Source organism: Suricata suricatta, chromosome 5 (assembly GCF_006229205.1).
Source record: "Suricata suricatta isolate VVHF042 chromosome 5, meerkat_22Aug2017_6uvM2_HiC, whole genome shotgun sequence".
Lineage (NCBI taxonomy): Eukaryota > Metazoa > Chordata > Mammalia > Carnivora > Herpestidae > Suricata > Suricata suricatta.
The window spans coordinates 80,652,042-80,670,186 of NC_043704.1; the positions used below are offsets into that span (position 1 = coordinate 80,652,042).

The following is an 18,145-nucleotide window of genomic DNA, read 5'->3' on the forward strand; positions in this document are numbered from 1 at the left end:
AGGAGGGGGCAGGAAGCAGCTTGAAGGGGAATATTTGAGAGGTGATGTCCCCCAAAACACCGGGAGGGGTTAAGTGACACAGGCATGTGCAGCCTGAGGGGCTGGGGGTTGGCCAGGAACTTACGCAGGCCTTGCAAGTTTCAGATTGTGGAAGGTGGACACTCAATCCCCCACTCCCACCCCCAGCAGCTTGAGGGCGTCGGGCTGCGCCGCGGTTCTCGAGAAATCGGGGAGCATCGGAGCAGCGGCCTGGGAATAGTGGGGGAAAACGGATGCGGAGGGGGGGGGGGTGGAGAGATGCTGGAGCCTCGAACGGGATTAGGGATCTGTCCGCATTTTCAGAGCAGAGGAGACCACTGTGGGTAATCGAACTCCTCTCGAAGAGGAGTGCCAAGGAGAGATGTTTGGAAATTTAGAGGGCGGGGGGCATTGGAGGAGGTTGGTAGCGCCCGGCGCCGCAGCTCGGTTTTATGAATGTGGATGACTTTATGAATGAAGCGGGTTTCTTTCGTTGGCTCGCTGCTCCCTGCGGCTTTTTTTTTTCCTTTCCCTTTTTGTGAATGAAGCATTGAGCTTCCTTCCCAAATCGCTGGGGTGAGGGGCCTGCGTCGGATCCTGGGCGTGCGTTCGGAGTGGGGGCGGGGGCGAATCTGAAGGAGTTTTCATGAATGGGGAAGGCTGGGAATTGGGTGGAAGTGTGTCTTGTTTTGTGAATGGGGCCCAGCGCGAGGGATCCAGTTACAGCCTTTACCTGATGTGGCGGCCGCGGCTCGCTCTCCCATTCATAAAACCAGGCCCGCTGCGCGCCGCGGGGGAGGGGCCTCGGTCGCGCTGCTGCGCCGCGTTAAAGTTTTCCTGGGGGCACTGGGAAGGGGGGACCACAAAGGAAGTGGTTTAAACTCCCTTAAGGCTTAAAAAAAATTATACTTTGAACACGATTTTCCTAGCCATTGAACTCTGAGAGCTGCTTTAAAGATCCTCAATGCTTCTTTTGGGTTCGCTTATGGTAGCTTCTCTATTTAATTTTTGAAAAGGTATTTTTGCTCTTCGTGGTGAAATATTTTGCAGTGTATTTCATCGTGAGACTCTGAAAATGTCCCCCTTCCGATTTTCTCCCTGTTGTCCCCTTTCCCTGTAGACATTTACAGAATTTCTAAGGTCACGATTTAATCTGACAGATTTTGAAAGCTACAGAGGACTCATTTTCATGGTCCTCAACTCACTGCTGATGTTTCTCAGATTTTCTGTATGGGTTGATGACATTTGAGAAAGAGGCTTTATTCTGGATGTTTAGCGCTGTTTGGAAGGCACGCAGGCAGGATAGCAGGAGTGTTTTTCTAGGAAATTATGGACTGTGTGCAGTTTTGCTCCTCTCCTAGTTGCTCTTTGACTTTGAAAATGCCTGATTATTTGGGCCAAAGTGCTGAGAAAAGGTTAGCCATGAAGGATTTTCTTGTATCCTGCTCACTGAAAAAAAATTTGATATTGTCCACAAAGGGAAAAGCACAGTGGATGGAATTGCCCACAGAGAGGAAGATTCCTATTTAAAATTTGTATACAAGGTAAACAAAAGAATTATCTTTAAGCATTTTGCATTTGTTTAGAGCTTGGGTAAATGAAATTCCCTTTTTCTCCATTTTGTTCATTTAACTGCATCTCTATTTGGAGAATGAAACAAAGTGTTTGGGAAGATGGTACCTTCCTAAAATAGTTACTTGATTCCTCCCAAATCAGAAAATAGTTCCCTCCTTTCAATTTTGACCTTCAACCTGTCTTCCCAGCTGCAAGACTGGACAGTGCTGAAACAAGTTTAATTTTTTTTTTTTTTTTTTGGCAAGTTTGGGGAAAATCGACTTCACTATAAGAAACAAACTAAATTTTCTTTACATGGGCCTTTTGCTTTAAATGTTTTTTTTAAAAAAAGACCTGTGGTAAAGATACATTTAAAATATGTGTGGTAGAATTTAGTTTCCTTTCGCCATTAGTTTTCATAGCTATTTTATTTATTTTAGAAATTGGTGATATCACAGATATTTCTGTAAGTTGCCATAGGAGTAATTGTGACATTACAGACACTGTATCTGTTTGGACAGAAGGCTTAGATTTTAAAAGAGTGCTGTGTGAAGATGAAGTATACTTCTGATCAGTAAATCCCTGGAACTATATTGGTATTTTACCACTGACCTACAAACTACTTTTAGAAACACTATGTATGTCAGATTCTTAATTGTCAATAATTTGGAATGCTTAAACCTATTTTCTCTACTTCCTGTCAGTGTAATGTCAAAAATTAAATTATCTAAAAAAATTTAAAAAAACCTAACATTACCCAATGCCCAGTAGAATCTTCTATTGGAGAGAATCCTGAAATCACCCTTTTATAATGAAAATAAGGGGTTTTGATTTTTCTTTATATAGGTAGCAAATAGTGGCCAGTAACTTATGATGTTAATGACAAGAGAGGGAACAATAGCTAGATAAATGGATGTGACATAAAGAACCTTTGATGCCCTTAATCAAGTGCACCTTTAGTCTGTAAAGCTCACCCTTTGGACGGGCTTTAAGTACCTCAGAGGAAGGTAGTGATTTTCCACAGGCCCTAAAGAAAGCGGTAGAAATTACTTCATTTCTCTTTGCATCCCCCCTCTCAGTTAAAATCTCCCAAATTCATATTACAGGAGGACCCCTTTCCTCCCAGAAATTACTCAATGCTGAAACCTTTCAAAGTGATATTAGAAGCGTTGGAAGCACCATGGATGGGTTTTATGATCAGCAAGTCCCTTTTCTGGTCCCAGGGGTAAGTTTATGTGGCTTTGGTTTGTTTTGTTCTCCCTCTTCAAATATGAATCTTCTTATTGGTTTAGTGGCACAACCTCTTTTTTGACCCCTTTATTACTCTTGAGCCTTTACTGTCTTTTGGCCTCTTTCAGAAATCTCGGTCAGAGGAATGTAGAGGGCGGCCTGTGATTGACAGAAAGAGGAAGTTTTTGGACACAGATCTGGCCCATGATTCTGAAGGTAGTGAAGCTTTCCCTTGGGGCTGTGGCTTCCTGGACAACTGCCCTCTGCGAGCAGAGCACAGACTCCCCCTCAGTCTTCTCCCCCACCCTTCCCCTCCAGCGCCCCCAGGAGTTCTCATGCTGGTGTCTTCTGTTTTCAATTCCAGAGTTGTTTCAGGATCTCAGTCAACTTCAAGAGGCTTGGTTAGCTGAAGGCAAGTTTCTTGACTGAGTTTCCATAGAAAACATTTTACTGTGCTTTTTAATAAAACGTAAAGGCCTAAAATAAAAAATCTCTTTTCCAGCACAAGTTCCTGATGATGAACAGTTTGTCCCAGATTTCCAGTCTGATAACTGTAAGTACCTTTCTGGTGGCGGCACATTTGTTCTGAAAATCTTTGGTCTTGGAACATCCACGCGTGGAAGTCTCCACAGGCCCTCAGCCATCGCCAGCGAATTCGGACAGTGGAACACATTTAGCTTCTTTTAATAATTCAAAGTTAACCCCCAAAACTTTTGTTTCATTCCTTGTTGGAGTTATTTCTAAACTGCTTTTATTCTACTGCAGGTGAGATTTACTGAACACAGTTTGATCCTAAATTTCTTTTTGCCTAAGAATATTGTAAGGCTTCAAGCTCAAAATTATAAAGCAATTGACATTCTATATATAAGAAGTTGGGCTTAGCATCCTTTAACCAGCATCCGTTTCTGTACAGTGTTTGTTTTGTAAATTACGTCCTATATGCAGATCATGAATCTGACTTGTTTTTCTTTTAAAAGGTGCAGAAAATAGTTAATGGAAGATCCCAGTTAATTGTGACTTCACCCAGTATGTTGTCAGTTTTGTTTCTACTTCTATGTTGACACAGGGTGGTCACAGTGTGACCTGATTTACTCTTATTTTTCATACGGTTGTCAGGACTTTGTCTTTCAGAGAGGAGTAAAAACTTTTTCTTCAAATGGTCATTAAGTGCTCCTGTCATTGAGATAACAAAGGATTGGGAAGCTGAAAAGATGGCTCTGGGCACTGGCAAGGATGGGGTTAGCTTTGCACTGATCTTTTGGGGCTGTCCCCAACAGGTTTGGGAGCTTTTATGGTCTAGGCAGAGCTATCAAGGACAAAGCCGGCTGATGAAATGTGAGCAGCACAGGGCAGCTCTAGAGAGCATTAGTCACTGGCCAGTGAGCAGGTTTAAGTGAAGCCTGGAGAAAACGCTGCCTCTCTTGAGAGTTGCATCATAGAGAAATTCATGTCTCTTAGTCATAGTTTATAATAGCAAGCACCTGAGCCAGGCAAGGATTCGATTTCTCATTTCGCACCAACAAATTTCTTCCAGCTTTGTTTTATTGTGTGTGTGTGTGTGTGTGTGCGCGTGTGCGCGCGCGTAAATGCCACTGGGGAGAGAGAGTATCTTTGTATCAAAGTAAAAGCTGGGTGTTCTAAGTCATTAGATGAAAGACCAGATGTGCCATCTAAACATCCTTTAATACTAGACCTCCTCTTCAAGGCACAATGCCATGAAACTTTAAAAGGGAATAAACTGTAACCCACAGATGCATAGTTACCTTAGCGTTGTCCCCGCTTACTATAGTTATTTTCTGTAGGAAAGTAAGTGCAGGTTAATTATTGCCCTTCAATTGCTTTCAAGTGATTGGGAAGCTTGCCACTAAAAGGCTAAATAAAGATAACCCGGGGTGGGGGTGGGGGCGTGTGTGTGTGTGTGTGTGTGTGTGTGTGTGTTGCAAGATAAAAGATAGGATTTGTAATCCCACTTTGTTCTGTGTTGACAATTTGGCCCAGCCTTTCCAGTTCCTGCTCAGAGCAGCAGAAACTGCAGTCTGGGAGCTTTCTTGTCAGAAGTTCTTTGAAATGCTTTTATGACACTTCTGTTTGTTTCTCTATAACCCAAAGAGTTAAAAGGGAGGCGAGGTGACTGCATTCAAATTTATTTCATGTACTGAAGCAAAAGTAGGTTCTTTAGAGAAAGATGTCCATAAACAAGATTTATATTTGGAGAGATTTTAGGCTAAAGGGAAGGAATCAATAAATGTGTTTTGGCTCCTTAGAAATAATTCCTGCTCAACGAATAGAATGTGCTAAACTCTAATTAGATCGCCATACCTACCTAAAATGGAGATGCTTTGGGAGATATTTCTGCTTACCAAGTGTGATATGTTTTTTACGTTGTTTGCATTTTCCTTTAACTTCTTAAGGATAAAACAGATGGTTGAGGAGTCTCAAAAAGTCCGTTAATAATTCTTTCCCCCTCTGTGACTCTTATTTGGGGAGATGGAGCTTAAAGAAAGATAGCTTCAAATAGATCAACTCGCCTTAGAGGTTAGGTAAGCGTACAAGTGGGGGGTGGTATGTTTTTGAGTTGTTCGTCCTTACCGTGAAGTGTGACTGCAGTGCAGTGGTGGATGGCCAGCGTCGGTGCATGTGAGCTGGCAGAGCCCAGGGCTGGCCACACTCCCTGTGGCACATCTCACCGCCTTGCCTTGTGGATCAGCTTTCACTGCAGTCACCTTCGTGATAGACTATTCCAGGAGATGGGGAGAAACTCATTCAAGTTTAATAAAATTTTATGAGTTGATTTGAATTAGCCAATCAATGAACTAAAAACCAAACTTGCACTTGCCTAGTAAAACAAACCTTTCCTCTGTAATAGCAAAAGCATTTGTAACAAATACTTTTCTGTGGCCTGCCACTGATTATGGCATACCTTTCCTTTTAATGATGATTTGATTACTGTGTGTGTGTGTTTGTGTGTGTGTGTGAGAGAGAGAGAGGCAGAGAGAGTCTGTGTGTGTGTACATATATATGAGAGAAAAAGAAATACTAAGTAATGTGGGCAATTGTTTTTATTTCAAAATGTCAGTTTTGAAGACTATGACTTACTGAAAAAAGTGCTATGAGCTCAGCTTCTAAAGAGATTATATTTTGTAAGTTTTCCAGATTTGGGTTCCTACCCATAGGCATCCATCCGTAAGTGTGATTTGAATAAATGAAACCATTGTTGTCTTCTAGAAATACTCAGCTTACTTCTGGCTATATGGATTTCACCTTACCTCACAAATACAGACATTAGTAAAATATCCCCCATCTGGAAACTCTTATGGTCAAATTCAGGGGAACAGAAAGTCCAACCTGTAGACCATAGGAGTTCTGCCAATGCCCCCCATTGTTCTTGGTCCTGAGAAGTACACGTGAAGATTCTGGGTTGTTTGAGCTGCAAGTCCTTTAGAGAGATAGTCTTATCCAACCCCTTCATTTAACAGAGGGGATAATATAAGGTCCAGATAACTGGAGAGGCTGGTGGTTTGGGGCAAAAGGAGAGGTTAGGTGAGATGAGAGGGGAAAGTTATAAAATAAGATCCTTAAAGAAGCTGTCACAAAGCTGCAGACCCAGGGGGTACTGGCACATACAGGTATGTTCTGGGCTCTCCTTCATTATTTCAAAGACCTAGAGCCAGCCTTCAGGAGAGACTTAGGGAGATTGTGCGCTACCCAGTCTGACACATCAGATGTCTTCATTCCATGATGCTGAGAAACGGATTAAATATCTTGGTGCTTTGAGTGTTTCCATCTAGGATTTGGAAGAAAGAGACCTATAAAGCAGAAAAACTATAAAACTAACACCTTTTCTACAAGACATATTGTACATACAGATAAAATTGTATCTGTGTATGTTATATAATATAAATGTGTGTATGCATGTGTATCTACATAAATGTATGTGTAGCTAAATATGTATATTAACACAGAGTTACAAACCAGGAAATCTGGGTCAGCTGTTAGATGTGTATACATTTTTACTACACTTTTTCATAGAATTAATTATAAATCAAAACCATCGATAAGATTGGAACTCAGAGAGCTTAGGTTTATGAAGGTCTTACATTAATTTTTCTGGACGGACTGGTTGGGCACTTAAGGATATTACTAGATTTTAGCATATATTCATAGTAGTATTTTTAAGTGCAGATTTCAGTTCTGGTTTTATTTTTAATCTCATGCATTTGTTTCAGTTGTGTTATTGTGAATATTTACCTGTCAGCATCTTGAATAACAAATATTTTACATGGGGGAAAAGGCATGATAAAAATCTTATTTTAAAACCACGGCCTTTCTAGCAAATATACTTTAGAGAATTGTTGGAAAATCCAAATGACCTTATTTTCCCCTTGAAGTGTTCTTTTTTAGATCTGTGTTTCAAAAAGAATGGACCAACTGGAGGAAGTACTAGTAATTTCCTAAGGACTGGCTAATTAACTGATAAAATCGACTTTTCATAAATACATTGCAGTAGGTGGCTGGGGAAGTAGAATGAACTGTTATGGCAGCCCTTGAGCCTAAACACATTGATCTTAATCTTATTTCAATATGAGATTATTCAACTGGACTTTTTTTTTTTCTAACTACATACGAAGTTGACATAGTAGAGGCAGTGCCTTCCTTTGGAAAGGCCACATTGTTTTGGACCCAGTGTGTAGCAAAACTTCAGGTTTATTTGCTCTGTGGTTTACTTGCTTGTGGTTTTTATTTGAAAAGATCATCCCAAAGTTTTGGAAGGTAAGAAAGCAGCAGTTGGCACCTTGAAAATAAGAGATTTGAAGGAGTCAAGGCTATCAGTTTGTCTTTTTCAAGAGCTCTGAAGAGTTCTGAAGGTAGGAGAAGACCGAAGAGGACTACATCCAGGAAGCCAGAGGGAAATGTGAAGGGGAGAGGTTATTTGACTCCAAGCTACAGTGTAACTTTCAAAGTCTTTGTTAGCTAGCACACTACCTTACAACTGAGAGGGTGCTAAGTGACTTGAAATCCTTCCTGTTTTGATAGCCTCCAGGATCCTTAGACCAGGACTCTTAAGAAGGATCCAAGACCTAGAGTTCCTGGTTACCTAAGAGAGCCATATGTTCACGCGGAATCCATTTTATCTAATTTTAATTCAGTCAGGCGTATTGAAACCAATGAATTTTTCTCTTCTTCTTTGAGGTCTTACTGCTCTTAGCCCTCTAATAAGACCCAGTAACCTTCTCAGTCCTTTGTACTGGGCAAGAAAAGACTTGGGATGGGGAATTACATGTGTGTTTGCCCCAGGCAGATCTTTTATGTAGATTCCAGACATAACAAAATCCTGGTATCAATCAAGAAATTACCATCCATCCCTAGTTTTCAGCATTCTTGACTTTTGTAAGATTAAGACATGGGTAGCATGATAAAGCTGAGAATTTGTATTCTCTGCCATTTCTACCATCTCAGAGTATCATTGTTTTAATTTCAGTCCCAGAAAAACATGTTAGTGGTAGGGGGGGTTGGGTGGAGCCTGTGATTCTCTACCACGAGACTGTCCCCTCCACGTGTTTCTCAAGTTTTAATGGTGGTAAAGCGCATCCAGGCTCAGAGGCTGACAGCCCCCTCTCAGGCGCACGGCTGCCCTTGAGGCAGCTTGGGCCCCATCTGTGCCCTGGCACACAGTGCCACTTGGAATCCAAGGAGCTTGGAGTCTTGTCATGTTGCAGCTCCCAGCTCTTGGACAAATGCCAGCATGCTGATGCCAGTACCGGATTAGGTTGCTTTTTTAAAAATTCATTTTGTGAACTCATCAAGCTCATTTAACAGAGGCTTTGGTAGTTGGTTTTTGTCATTGTCCCAGCCTTCAGAGAGGCTCAGCTTAAAGGAGGGGCCATAGGGTAGATTCAAGCCCCTAGTGTAGATGCTGGTGGGTGTGTGTGAGAGTGTGTGCATGTATCCGTGTATGTGTGTATAATAACCACAATGTAAGGACACCTTTAGCTTGGCAGTTAGATGGCAATGGAGGAGCAGCTCCTCTTCAGAAGAGCCCCAGCATAGCAAATAAAGAGGGCTCCCCTGTCCAGGAGGAGGAAGCATCTGGGGGAAAGCAGCAGCGCAGGGTGCAGAAACTCCAGGGAGTGGGATCAAGAGGCCAGGAGTTTGCCACTGGTCTGCAGAGCAGCCAAGTCATTGAATGGGGATTCTGTGGTCAGAAAGACTGTAGGGAAATGCTTCCCGTGTCCCTATCTGGGTTCACTAGTGTTGGTGATGGGGGCAGGCAATGAGAAGAGGTACACAGAAGATATCTAAAAATAGCCAAGTATGTGATGGAAAAAAGGAAACAACTCATGAGCTAATTTATCTCCTGGATTTGATTTTCATAAAGTACTATGCTTTTCTTGCAATAAACTCTGGCTGTCAGACTGGCTTTATCAGTTCTCCTTCAGGGTAATTACTGAAAAGTTGAAAAAAATCTCTAAGAAACCTAACCAGTTTTCTAGCCTTGTACTTTGCATTGTTCTTGGAGTAGTTTTCACCCACCAACCCCAGATACTCATGCTCTTTCCTTTTGATGTCTCATGGGCGTGTGTGTGTGTGTGTGTGTGTGTGTGTGTGTGTGTGTGAGAGAGAGAGAGAGAGAGAGAGAGAGAGAGAGAGAGAGAGAGCGAGAGTGTGCGCACGGATTATAAACCTTCCAAGCCGGATGTGAAACCGGTAGAGGAACTGTGAAGCTGTTCAAAATAGGTAGCTCGCATCCTCCCCCCTCTGCAGCCAGAGAATCTAGTAGCTATTGGCAGTGCAGGGAAAAGCAAGGAGTCTGGAAAGGCTGACTTCCTTAGAGAGCTGTCCTCTAATACAAACCAGCTTGCCCCCGGGGGCAGGAGAAATACCTGTGAAGTCTGTTTCTCTCAGTTGGTAGCTATAGTCAGATTCTGAACAGAGCAGCACCAGATAATTTTCTTTAGCCAGAGGGCACTTGCTGACCTTACAGCTGACTTGCACATCCTTGCAGATTTTAGCCAGGGTCTTGGCCATCTGAATCTTAGGGAGGGTGCAGAGCAGGCAGGCGCCTGCAGTGTCTGAAATTCTTACATAAACACAGTGCACTGGGCAAGCAAGCATCCCTGTGGCGACAGCTGGGCTCTGTTCTGTCTGCCCCAGTGAGCTGAGCTGCTGAGTCCCCCTCTTGCCTGAATGGAGCATTCCAAATTGGTTGTGAATGGAGGGCGGGGCTCCCTTGCAGACTTTTTCAATGAATAACCAGACCCTATTGTGCAGCCTGTGGAAAAACAACCAATTCAAACAACACTGGGACTGTTAGAAATATGCTTGTGATTGGCAGCTTGGAGAACCTCCAAAATTAGTTTCCTTTGGCTTCCCTGCTGCTCCCTGTTCTCCGAGCCTGGGCTTAATGAGCCCGGGCTTAATGGGGTTCCAGTTTTCTTTTAAGTGCTGGCCTTAACCCCGCCACTGCCAGGCTGCTGGTCTGGGCTTCTGGGGTAAGTCTGCTACTGCCCAATGAAGTCGCCCACCTCTCTCTGTCTCCCGATTTATACTGTAGCTGTCTAACAGGGGTGCTAATAGGAGAGGGTGGTTTAGCTTCCCTGGAGAGAGAGGTGTTGAGACTTGATCCGAGGATATTACCTTTTTATCTCCTGCCTGCCTCGGGGCTGTGGTTTTAGCTCCCAGCGAAGATTCCTGCCTGCTCCACTCCAAGCTCCAGCCTTGACTCCAGGCCTGAAGCTCGGGGTTTTTGCCTGCCACAGTGCAGAGGTCTCCTGCTCAGGCTTACATTTTGACTTTGGGAATGACAAAGCTGTAATTTCCCTACTCCTTGGCCTTCTCTGTCCTGTTTCATTTCCCATGTGGTCGGATCCATGTCATTTCAAAATGATACTTCCCAGACTGTTACTCAGCTACGGGGGAGCTTCGCTCTGGCTGTGACCCTTCCGTCGGGCACTCAACAAATGCCTTGTCTCCTCAAATGAACATACCAGGAAGTACCAGAAAGAACTCCGCCTCTGCCCAACTTCAGAACCCGAGTGGCCTCCTCCCCCCAAGCGAGGCCAGGTTCTAGGGGTGTGCTGGCCTCAGCTGCACCTCCCGGAGACGTCCTCCACCATCTTGGCCAACAGCTCACAGACAGGCGGACAAGGGCCATGTGGGCTAACCAGGGCCACGGGCTAAGCATGAAAAGGACAATCCATTAAAAAGCAACCCAAAACTTAGTAGTTATGATTGAGTGCAGCTGCCTCAGGGTTTTAAAGAGCTCTTCTGAGTTCCTACCCCTCGTCCTCACAACTGAGGTGAGGCTGTTACATTTATGTTTTACTGTAAGGTGGTTTTTTTTTCTTTCTGAACTGTTTCCCTCGCTATAAATTGGGCCTGCAGGAATGTCTTCCTTTCCGCATTAAAAAAAGAACAGGCCTGGGCAGACTGTTTTTTTGTGAGAGAGTTTGAAACCTCTCAGGAGGTAACCCTAGCGATCAGCTGTGTAAGAGGATGCTGATATCTGTGCTTCTCCGGAGGGGCTGAGGACTTCAGCTTACATAAACACTTTTCAGCTGAGTGCCTGGAAATGCTTTGTGACTGCCTGAAAGGGCACGTAATGAGGGTCCTTTATGCTTTTCCCTTAGAAAAGGTAGAATAGAAGAGGTGGCTGTGTCTTCTACGTGGCTGCAGGCTCACAGTAAAGACCAGATCCTGGAATAACCACCCCAAGTGTCCTAATCTGAATCTTAATAGAGAATAATTTAGTGGTGATGACATCACAGCGTTGAGGACTCCCTCAAATCAGACGATTTCTGCCCTTCAATTGCTTTCTCATTGCCTTCCCTCTCCAAGGAATCTTTCTTGTGGAATAGAAAAAGAAGCATAGGGTTTTAATGTTTTCTGCATTTTGATGACTATTAAACTTAGTCCTTGCTTCCCGATTTACATTCTTGTTGAAACAGGAAACAATTTCTCTTCGGCTCTAAGTGTCTCCAAAAGCAGAGACTCCCTGTGTTATGTTTCTTTATATCTGCTGCAGCCAGAGCACTGAGCATGGCACACAGCCACTACTTGGTGAATGCATTTCGCACACCACCCGGCTCTCTGTTATAAACCCTTCCCACCCCATCTCTCAACAGCCCCCAACACCAGCCACTAACGGTTTGGAGAAGTAGAGGATCTCAAAACCCGAGTTCTGAGAGTCCTTGGGATGACCTTAGAGATAAAGAGGAAAAAAAACTAGTTCTCATTTTCTGATTCCTCCTTTAAACACATCCTCAAGCCAAGTCTTCCCAGGCTGCATTTAGACTTGGTGCAGCTAATGCTATGTTTCCCAGTAAAACTGCGTGTGCTAGGGAACAAGTCACAGTGTAGGCACCCTTGACGCACTTGCTGATTTCTGCTTTTAGGAGGAGGGCGGTAGATAGAGGAACGGTTCTCGCAGAAGCTGATTTCCCTAATTTCTCTAGAGTTGGGATTTTCCCATCGGAGTTTAAGTTTGAAGTCAAAGATGAAATTGTCCACAGTGCCTAAGTCCCATTTGAAGGACTTTTTAATAATAATAAAAGTATTATTCACACTTTCCTTTACTGCTGGCTTAGATGAGAATCACCTAAATTGGGAATAAGTTATAAGAGGGATGTTAAGGTTTATTTTTGCATTTTTTCACAATTCAGGAAAAGTGCTCTGTTTCCCCTTTTCTTCGTGTGTTACCCTGTGAGCAGCGCTCTCTGGTAAAATCTGCTGTGGTTGATGTAAGGCCCACAGTAGAGGAAGCCATCCTGTCGTCTCTACCGCAAAGGCTCTCGGTATTTATTTGTTTAAAAAATTTTTTTTTAATTTTTTTTAATGTTTTATTTATTTTTGATACAGAGAGTGACAGAGCATGAGACGGGGAGGGGCAGAAAGAGAAGGAGACACAGAACTGGAAGCAGGCTCCAGGCTCTGAGCTGTCATCACGGAGCCTGATGCGGGGCTTGAACCCACGAACATGAGATCTGACCTGAGCTGAAGTCGGAGGCTTAACCGACTGAGCCACCCAGGCACCTCTAAAAAAAAAATTTTTTTTAATATTCCTTTATTTATTTATTTTAAGCAGGCTCCACACCCAGTGTGGAGCCCAATACGGGACTTGAACTCACAACCCAGAGATCAAGGTCTGAGCTGAGAGCAAGAGTAGGACCCTTACTGAGCCACCCAGGCGCCCCACAAATGCTCTCTTTCGACCTGTTTCTCACAAATGAAAGTTAAATAAATAGTTGTCTATCATATTGGGAAGTTGAATATTAAAATTCTTTAAACCGCTGCCTCAAGAAAGGAATTGTAGAGCAGTGTTTAAATGTTCCTTTTGCGGTAAGGAGGCCAATCAGTCACCTTTTTATCATACTAGTCTCTCTCTCTCTCTCTCTTTAATTTTAGAGAGAGAGCTTGAATGGGGGTGAGGGGCGGAGGGAGGGAGAAAGAATGTTAACTGGGCTCCATGCTCAGCATGCAGCCCATTGTAGGGATCAGTCCCACGGCCCTGGAATCCTGACCAGAGCTGAAATCAAGAATCAGATGTCCAGTTGAGCCACCAAGGTGTCCCTTCCTGCTGGTCTCTTAAGCTTGAAAGTAGCCAAATGCCCCAGGTGGAAGCCAGCTCTCCAGGCTGTGGGTCTAAAAAGCCCTACCCCGTGGTAGTTGTAACAGGGCATTGCACTTAAAGCCAGAAGAGCCATTTATTTTTATCCTGACTCTCCTCTGAGTCAGCTCTGTACACTCACACAAGCCTTTTACTTGACTGTCAAATGCTTTGGTTTCTCCACGGCCCACAAATTTGGGGATGTGACACATTTATGCAATTAGATACATTCGTTCTGTTGGAAGAGCCTCATAACTTAACACACAAGCCGTCCTTCAAAGTTGGGGCACTTCTTTTTGAACCTTCTTACCTGCGCTTTAATTTCTAACTCTTACATTCAAGGCCTCTGGGTTTCCATTTACAAATTCTAAGGTAACAATCCTAAATTGTTGGGATAAATGGGTTCTTTGAAGAAAAGGAACTGTAGAGATCCAAGCTGTTATAAAAATAATACTGAAGCATGGAGAATGTGACCTTGAAGTAAACCTGAAACTAGTTCATCTGTAACAACAACAACTCTTTGCTACTATTGACATTAAATTACCTTCCTTCTTTGATAGCAGGTTTTCTGTTTGGAAATGACTATGTGGAAGATCTGTGATTTTGTGCTGAGGACTAGAGGGAGCGGTTCTCTGATAGACCCTTGTTTCCCATCTGTGAGTCAGGACGGTCCTCATTCAGTTCCTACCTCCTAAGGGGGCTCCTCCTACTAACGTGACCACTTCTTTTAAGGAGAATCTATATAAAGAATTACTTTCCTTCTATTTTAGCTAGATTTAGAATAGAAACCTTTAAAAATCACCTGTGTTGTATGGTTATACTGATAGAGGTAAAGAAAGGACGAGATCAGTATCCCAAATTCCATTTAGCAACTGGTCTTCCTAGATGACCAAAGAAAGACATAACCGGCCAACGTTTTACCCTGGCATACTTGCCTCAGGACCGCAGGTCAGCCTTGAAGACTCTTGTTCCTAAGGCCTATAATGGGCCATTATTAACCTGAACTCTTTCCAGGGCCCACTCAGCCTTGGCCGGTGGGGAGAAGCTTCCAGACCCTTGTAAGAGAAGATGCAAATAGCTTTGAGGATTACTTTTGCTCTTCTGAGCCAAAGCTGTCCCCTTTCTCCTATAGAGCCTGGGTGTCGTCCTTGACTTGGATCACATTTTCTCCTCTCTGGAGGAGGAAGAAAGAGGCAGGGGAAGCCTTGAGCCCCTCTGGAAGCGAGGGTGCCTCCCACCCCCATATTCTGAGTGGTCGGCCTGTATGGTGCTGCAGTTGTACATTACACGGTGACTTCCTAAACTGACTTTCATGGGCGAAATTTAGTTTTCAACCTTGTGACCAGTAGTATTTCGGCTGGTGATTTGATTCTGAGATACCATCAGCTAGTTCTGCCGGCCAGCTGCTACCATTGCTAGAAGAGACCGTGGAAGAAAGGGGAAGAGGGGGAGGGAGAGGACATTTTCTGCGGGATGTTGTAATCATTGAGCTGAGGCTAGCAGAGGCAAACCTCCAAACCACCTCCTTCCCCTCCCTGTTATATGAAGTCATTAGATGATGTAAACATTACAGTTCAGATAATAGGATCCCAACAGTAGAAAAACGCCCCCAATAAGGCCCTTTCCTGTGAAGCATTACGTTTGTCAAGTCAATCCCCCTTTCCTACAGAGAAACTTAAAACCTTTTATAAGTGTAAAACCACCATGTTTTTCTTTTTCTTCATCATCTTTTTTTTTTTTTTTGGTCTTTTCCTGCTATTACCCTAGCCAGAAGGGCTTTGTGTGAGGGTCTAACAGAAGCTACAGCCTGGGGACCCCTTGAGCTGGGACTACAGATGTGCTTTGACATCTTTGGAACTTGATTTCTCTGTAGGGGAATCTACTTTGTATCAAGCAGTAAGGGCATAAAATGCCACAGTACCGGCCCTATACAAAACAAAATTTCGAAACCCTTCACTTTCCGGAGCCACTGAGCACGGCAGCATCCTGTCACCCATCCGATGCCAATCCTGTGTACAGCCAGCATTTCCCCAGAGAAAGCAATGTTCTGCAAGCTGCATGCATATCCATGGCACGACCTAAACCCATGTGGCTGTCCGCTCCAGTCCATGGCAGAGATTTAGGGATATCTAAGGTAAACAGAAAATGGAAGAGGGGCTTACAGAGCCTGGCTTCGTGGTTTTAACTGCTTTGTGGTATCAATTCTGTTGTCTGATTTAAAACCCAGGTGGAAGAAGTTCTATCAATAACTCTAATTCCTGTATCCTGGGAGGAATTCTGCTGCCTTTGCAGGTGGCCACTTAGAGATATTTCAGATACCACTCTCCACTAAAGCTATTTATACATTTTCAAAGTTGGGCCAGTTCTTTTCTAAGCTCCTTTTCCTCCCTTTAATTTCTAACTCTTGTATGCAAGGCCTCTGGGTTTCCATTTTCAGAATTCTGAAGTAATCTTCTGATGTCCCCGCTAACCCTGTTTTTCTGCCACCTTATTTGTGAATTAAGAGTGAGTTCTCTGGAGACCCGGTCTCCACTCTGTCTTTCAAGTAAGTACCTATCATCTTTAGTAAGAACTCACCAGTAGGATTCCTGAGCATGCATCCCCAACAAGTTTCCAGCTCTTGAATTTCCAGATATTTGGTATAGCCTCATCTACTCTTGGGGGCAAAAAACGGTATCTTCTTTCCTCACCTCTTCTCCTTGAGCAAGAAAACCTGGCTCTGGTTTTGTTTGTTTGTTATTATTTCACTCTGATATTTTCTAGCCATGTTCATGCAGGGTCATAAGACTTGAGTCTCACTGTTGGGTTAGCCCTATTTCAATACCAGTGTAACCCTAACCCTAATTTTTGGATCTGTCTTTTCCCATCATTCATGCCATGATAGTAAGGTCAAAGTCTTTTTTTGTCTTCAGCTTATTGTGTTACCCCAAGTTTATAGCTCTAAATCACGAAAAATAGAGTGGGTTTTTGTTTGTTGTCCACACACCCAATTCCTGAAGCCTCTCTTTTGCTGAGTGTTGGTTTTCCCCACTGCACAGAAGAAATCTGATTCCTGAAGCCAGATGTTCCAGGAACTAGCTGTATCAGTTCCTAAATTGGCTCTTGTGTTATTTATTGTACAGAAGATAACATTGGCCCTATAGGAAGGGCTTCTATCATTGCTAATTGATGATTTCTATTATCTCATGGTTGATTCTGTACCCTGGGTCCCAGAAATAGGCCACCAGGGGGATGATACTCCGTTTTTTGGCCCCTAACAAGCAACATGACAAGTAGGAAAAAATAACCTGGGGTAATCAACACCGTAACCACCACGATGATTAATCACCCATCTAAAATCCTGAATACTGCCACTGTGCTAATCCTGAAAAGAACTTTCCCTGTACCTACTGTTACCAATTTCAGTCCCAGAGACAAAGCCTTGCTTTTTCATGTAGGATTTTGCCCAAAATGGATGCAGCCACTCTTAAGAGTTTGAGATTGCAGAATGAGTCTGTCCTGAAATCTTAGCCCGTGTATGTGTATGTTGACCTAGGTGTTAGCAGCACCAGATGTTTGTCATATTTCCCATGCATTGTGTAGAGAGCCTTGATCCCACAGCAAAGTCCTACTGCCATCCTTGATTCCCAAAACATAAATGTACAAGGGATTCTCCAAGCCTACATACTTCTAAAACACAGCTTAGGTCTTCAGTCTACATTCCTTTCTGATGCAGCCGGCTAGGCTAGGTTGGATGAGTTGGAGCCTCCAAAAATTCTTGTACCTTTTCCGCCTAAGACTTAGAGCACCAAAAGCAAAGACTGTCCACTTCAAGCTTCTTCTCCTGGCCCTGCCCACCCTTTATGGACAGAAGGAGCCAAATTAGCTGCTTAGAAGGAAAAGGAATTAAGGAGAACCTCAAATAAGAGAACTTTAATTCTTTTTAATTCTCCCAACCTTCATAGATTGGTGATAACTACATTGTGTCCTCTTGAGGACTTGGGGGATAAAATCTAAGGAGTTGTCCACCTGTTCTGGTAATGTTATAATCTTGTACATATGTATTTACAAGGAATAGACATTCTCCATTTTTTCCCCCAAGAATGAGTTGTGGTCTTGAGTTGGGCATATGTTTTAGTTCCGTTATGTATGAATTAATATGTATGTGGAATTACTGATACCTTTTACTTTCGTTAATATTTTGTACTTCTATAATTACTGTCTTTTTACCCACACAATGGTAGAGGTGGCCATGGGCCATAATCATGATGATAGCAATGGCACTTTTCATTTTGCCCTCTCTTGGATGTTCCCTTCTCCTAAGTGGACCAGGGCCAAAAAAAGTATTTGAGAACTACTGGCTTAGATGTTAGAGTGTCACCAACATTTGTCTTTGTGTAATTTTAGATTCCCAGGGCTATATCACCCAAACATGGTAAAGGATAAACAGGATAATATCCTTCCAATTTGGTAATGGGCCCAGGATAACTTTCTTCATGTGTGAATGCACAGTTTGAAGTTCTTAGCACATCTACTTTTGACCTGTTAGTCAACCATAAGATAAAGGCATTTTTTTTCTGAGTATCTCAGAGATGGGGTATAATATCTGTCTTATTGGTTGATTTTTAAAACATGTTCCTACATTTACTTTATTTCTTTGTGTATATTTTTTCATTCTGAATCATTCAAAAGCAAGTTGTAGACATGATATTTCACCCTCAAAACTTCAGTGTGCATCTCCAAAGATTAAAGATATTCTGC

The 18,145-nt window shown here is 43.1% G+C and overlaps 1 protein-coding gene across 1 annotated transcript in view; it reads left to right on the forward strand.

The window, feature by feature from the left end:
* The window catches only part of ETV5 (ETS variant 5), a 59,485-nt gene that overhangs the window by 560 nt on the left and 40,780 nt on the right, over positions 1–18,145 (forward strand). Inside the window, exons 2-5 of the mRNA XM_029939693.1 lie at positions 2,679–2,797; positions 2,931–3,018; positions 3,167–3,214; positions 3,305–3,355. Of these exons, the coding sequence (XP_029795553.1) occupies positions 2,753–2,797; positions 2,931–3,018; positions 3,167–3,214; positions 3,305–3,355 (232 nt within the window). The 5' untranslated portion in view covers positions 2,679–2,752. The remainder of the gene's footprint in view (positions 1–2,678; positions 2,798–2,930; positions 3,019–3,166; positions 3,215–3,304; positions 3,356–18,145) is intronic.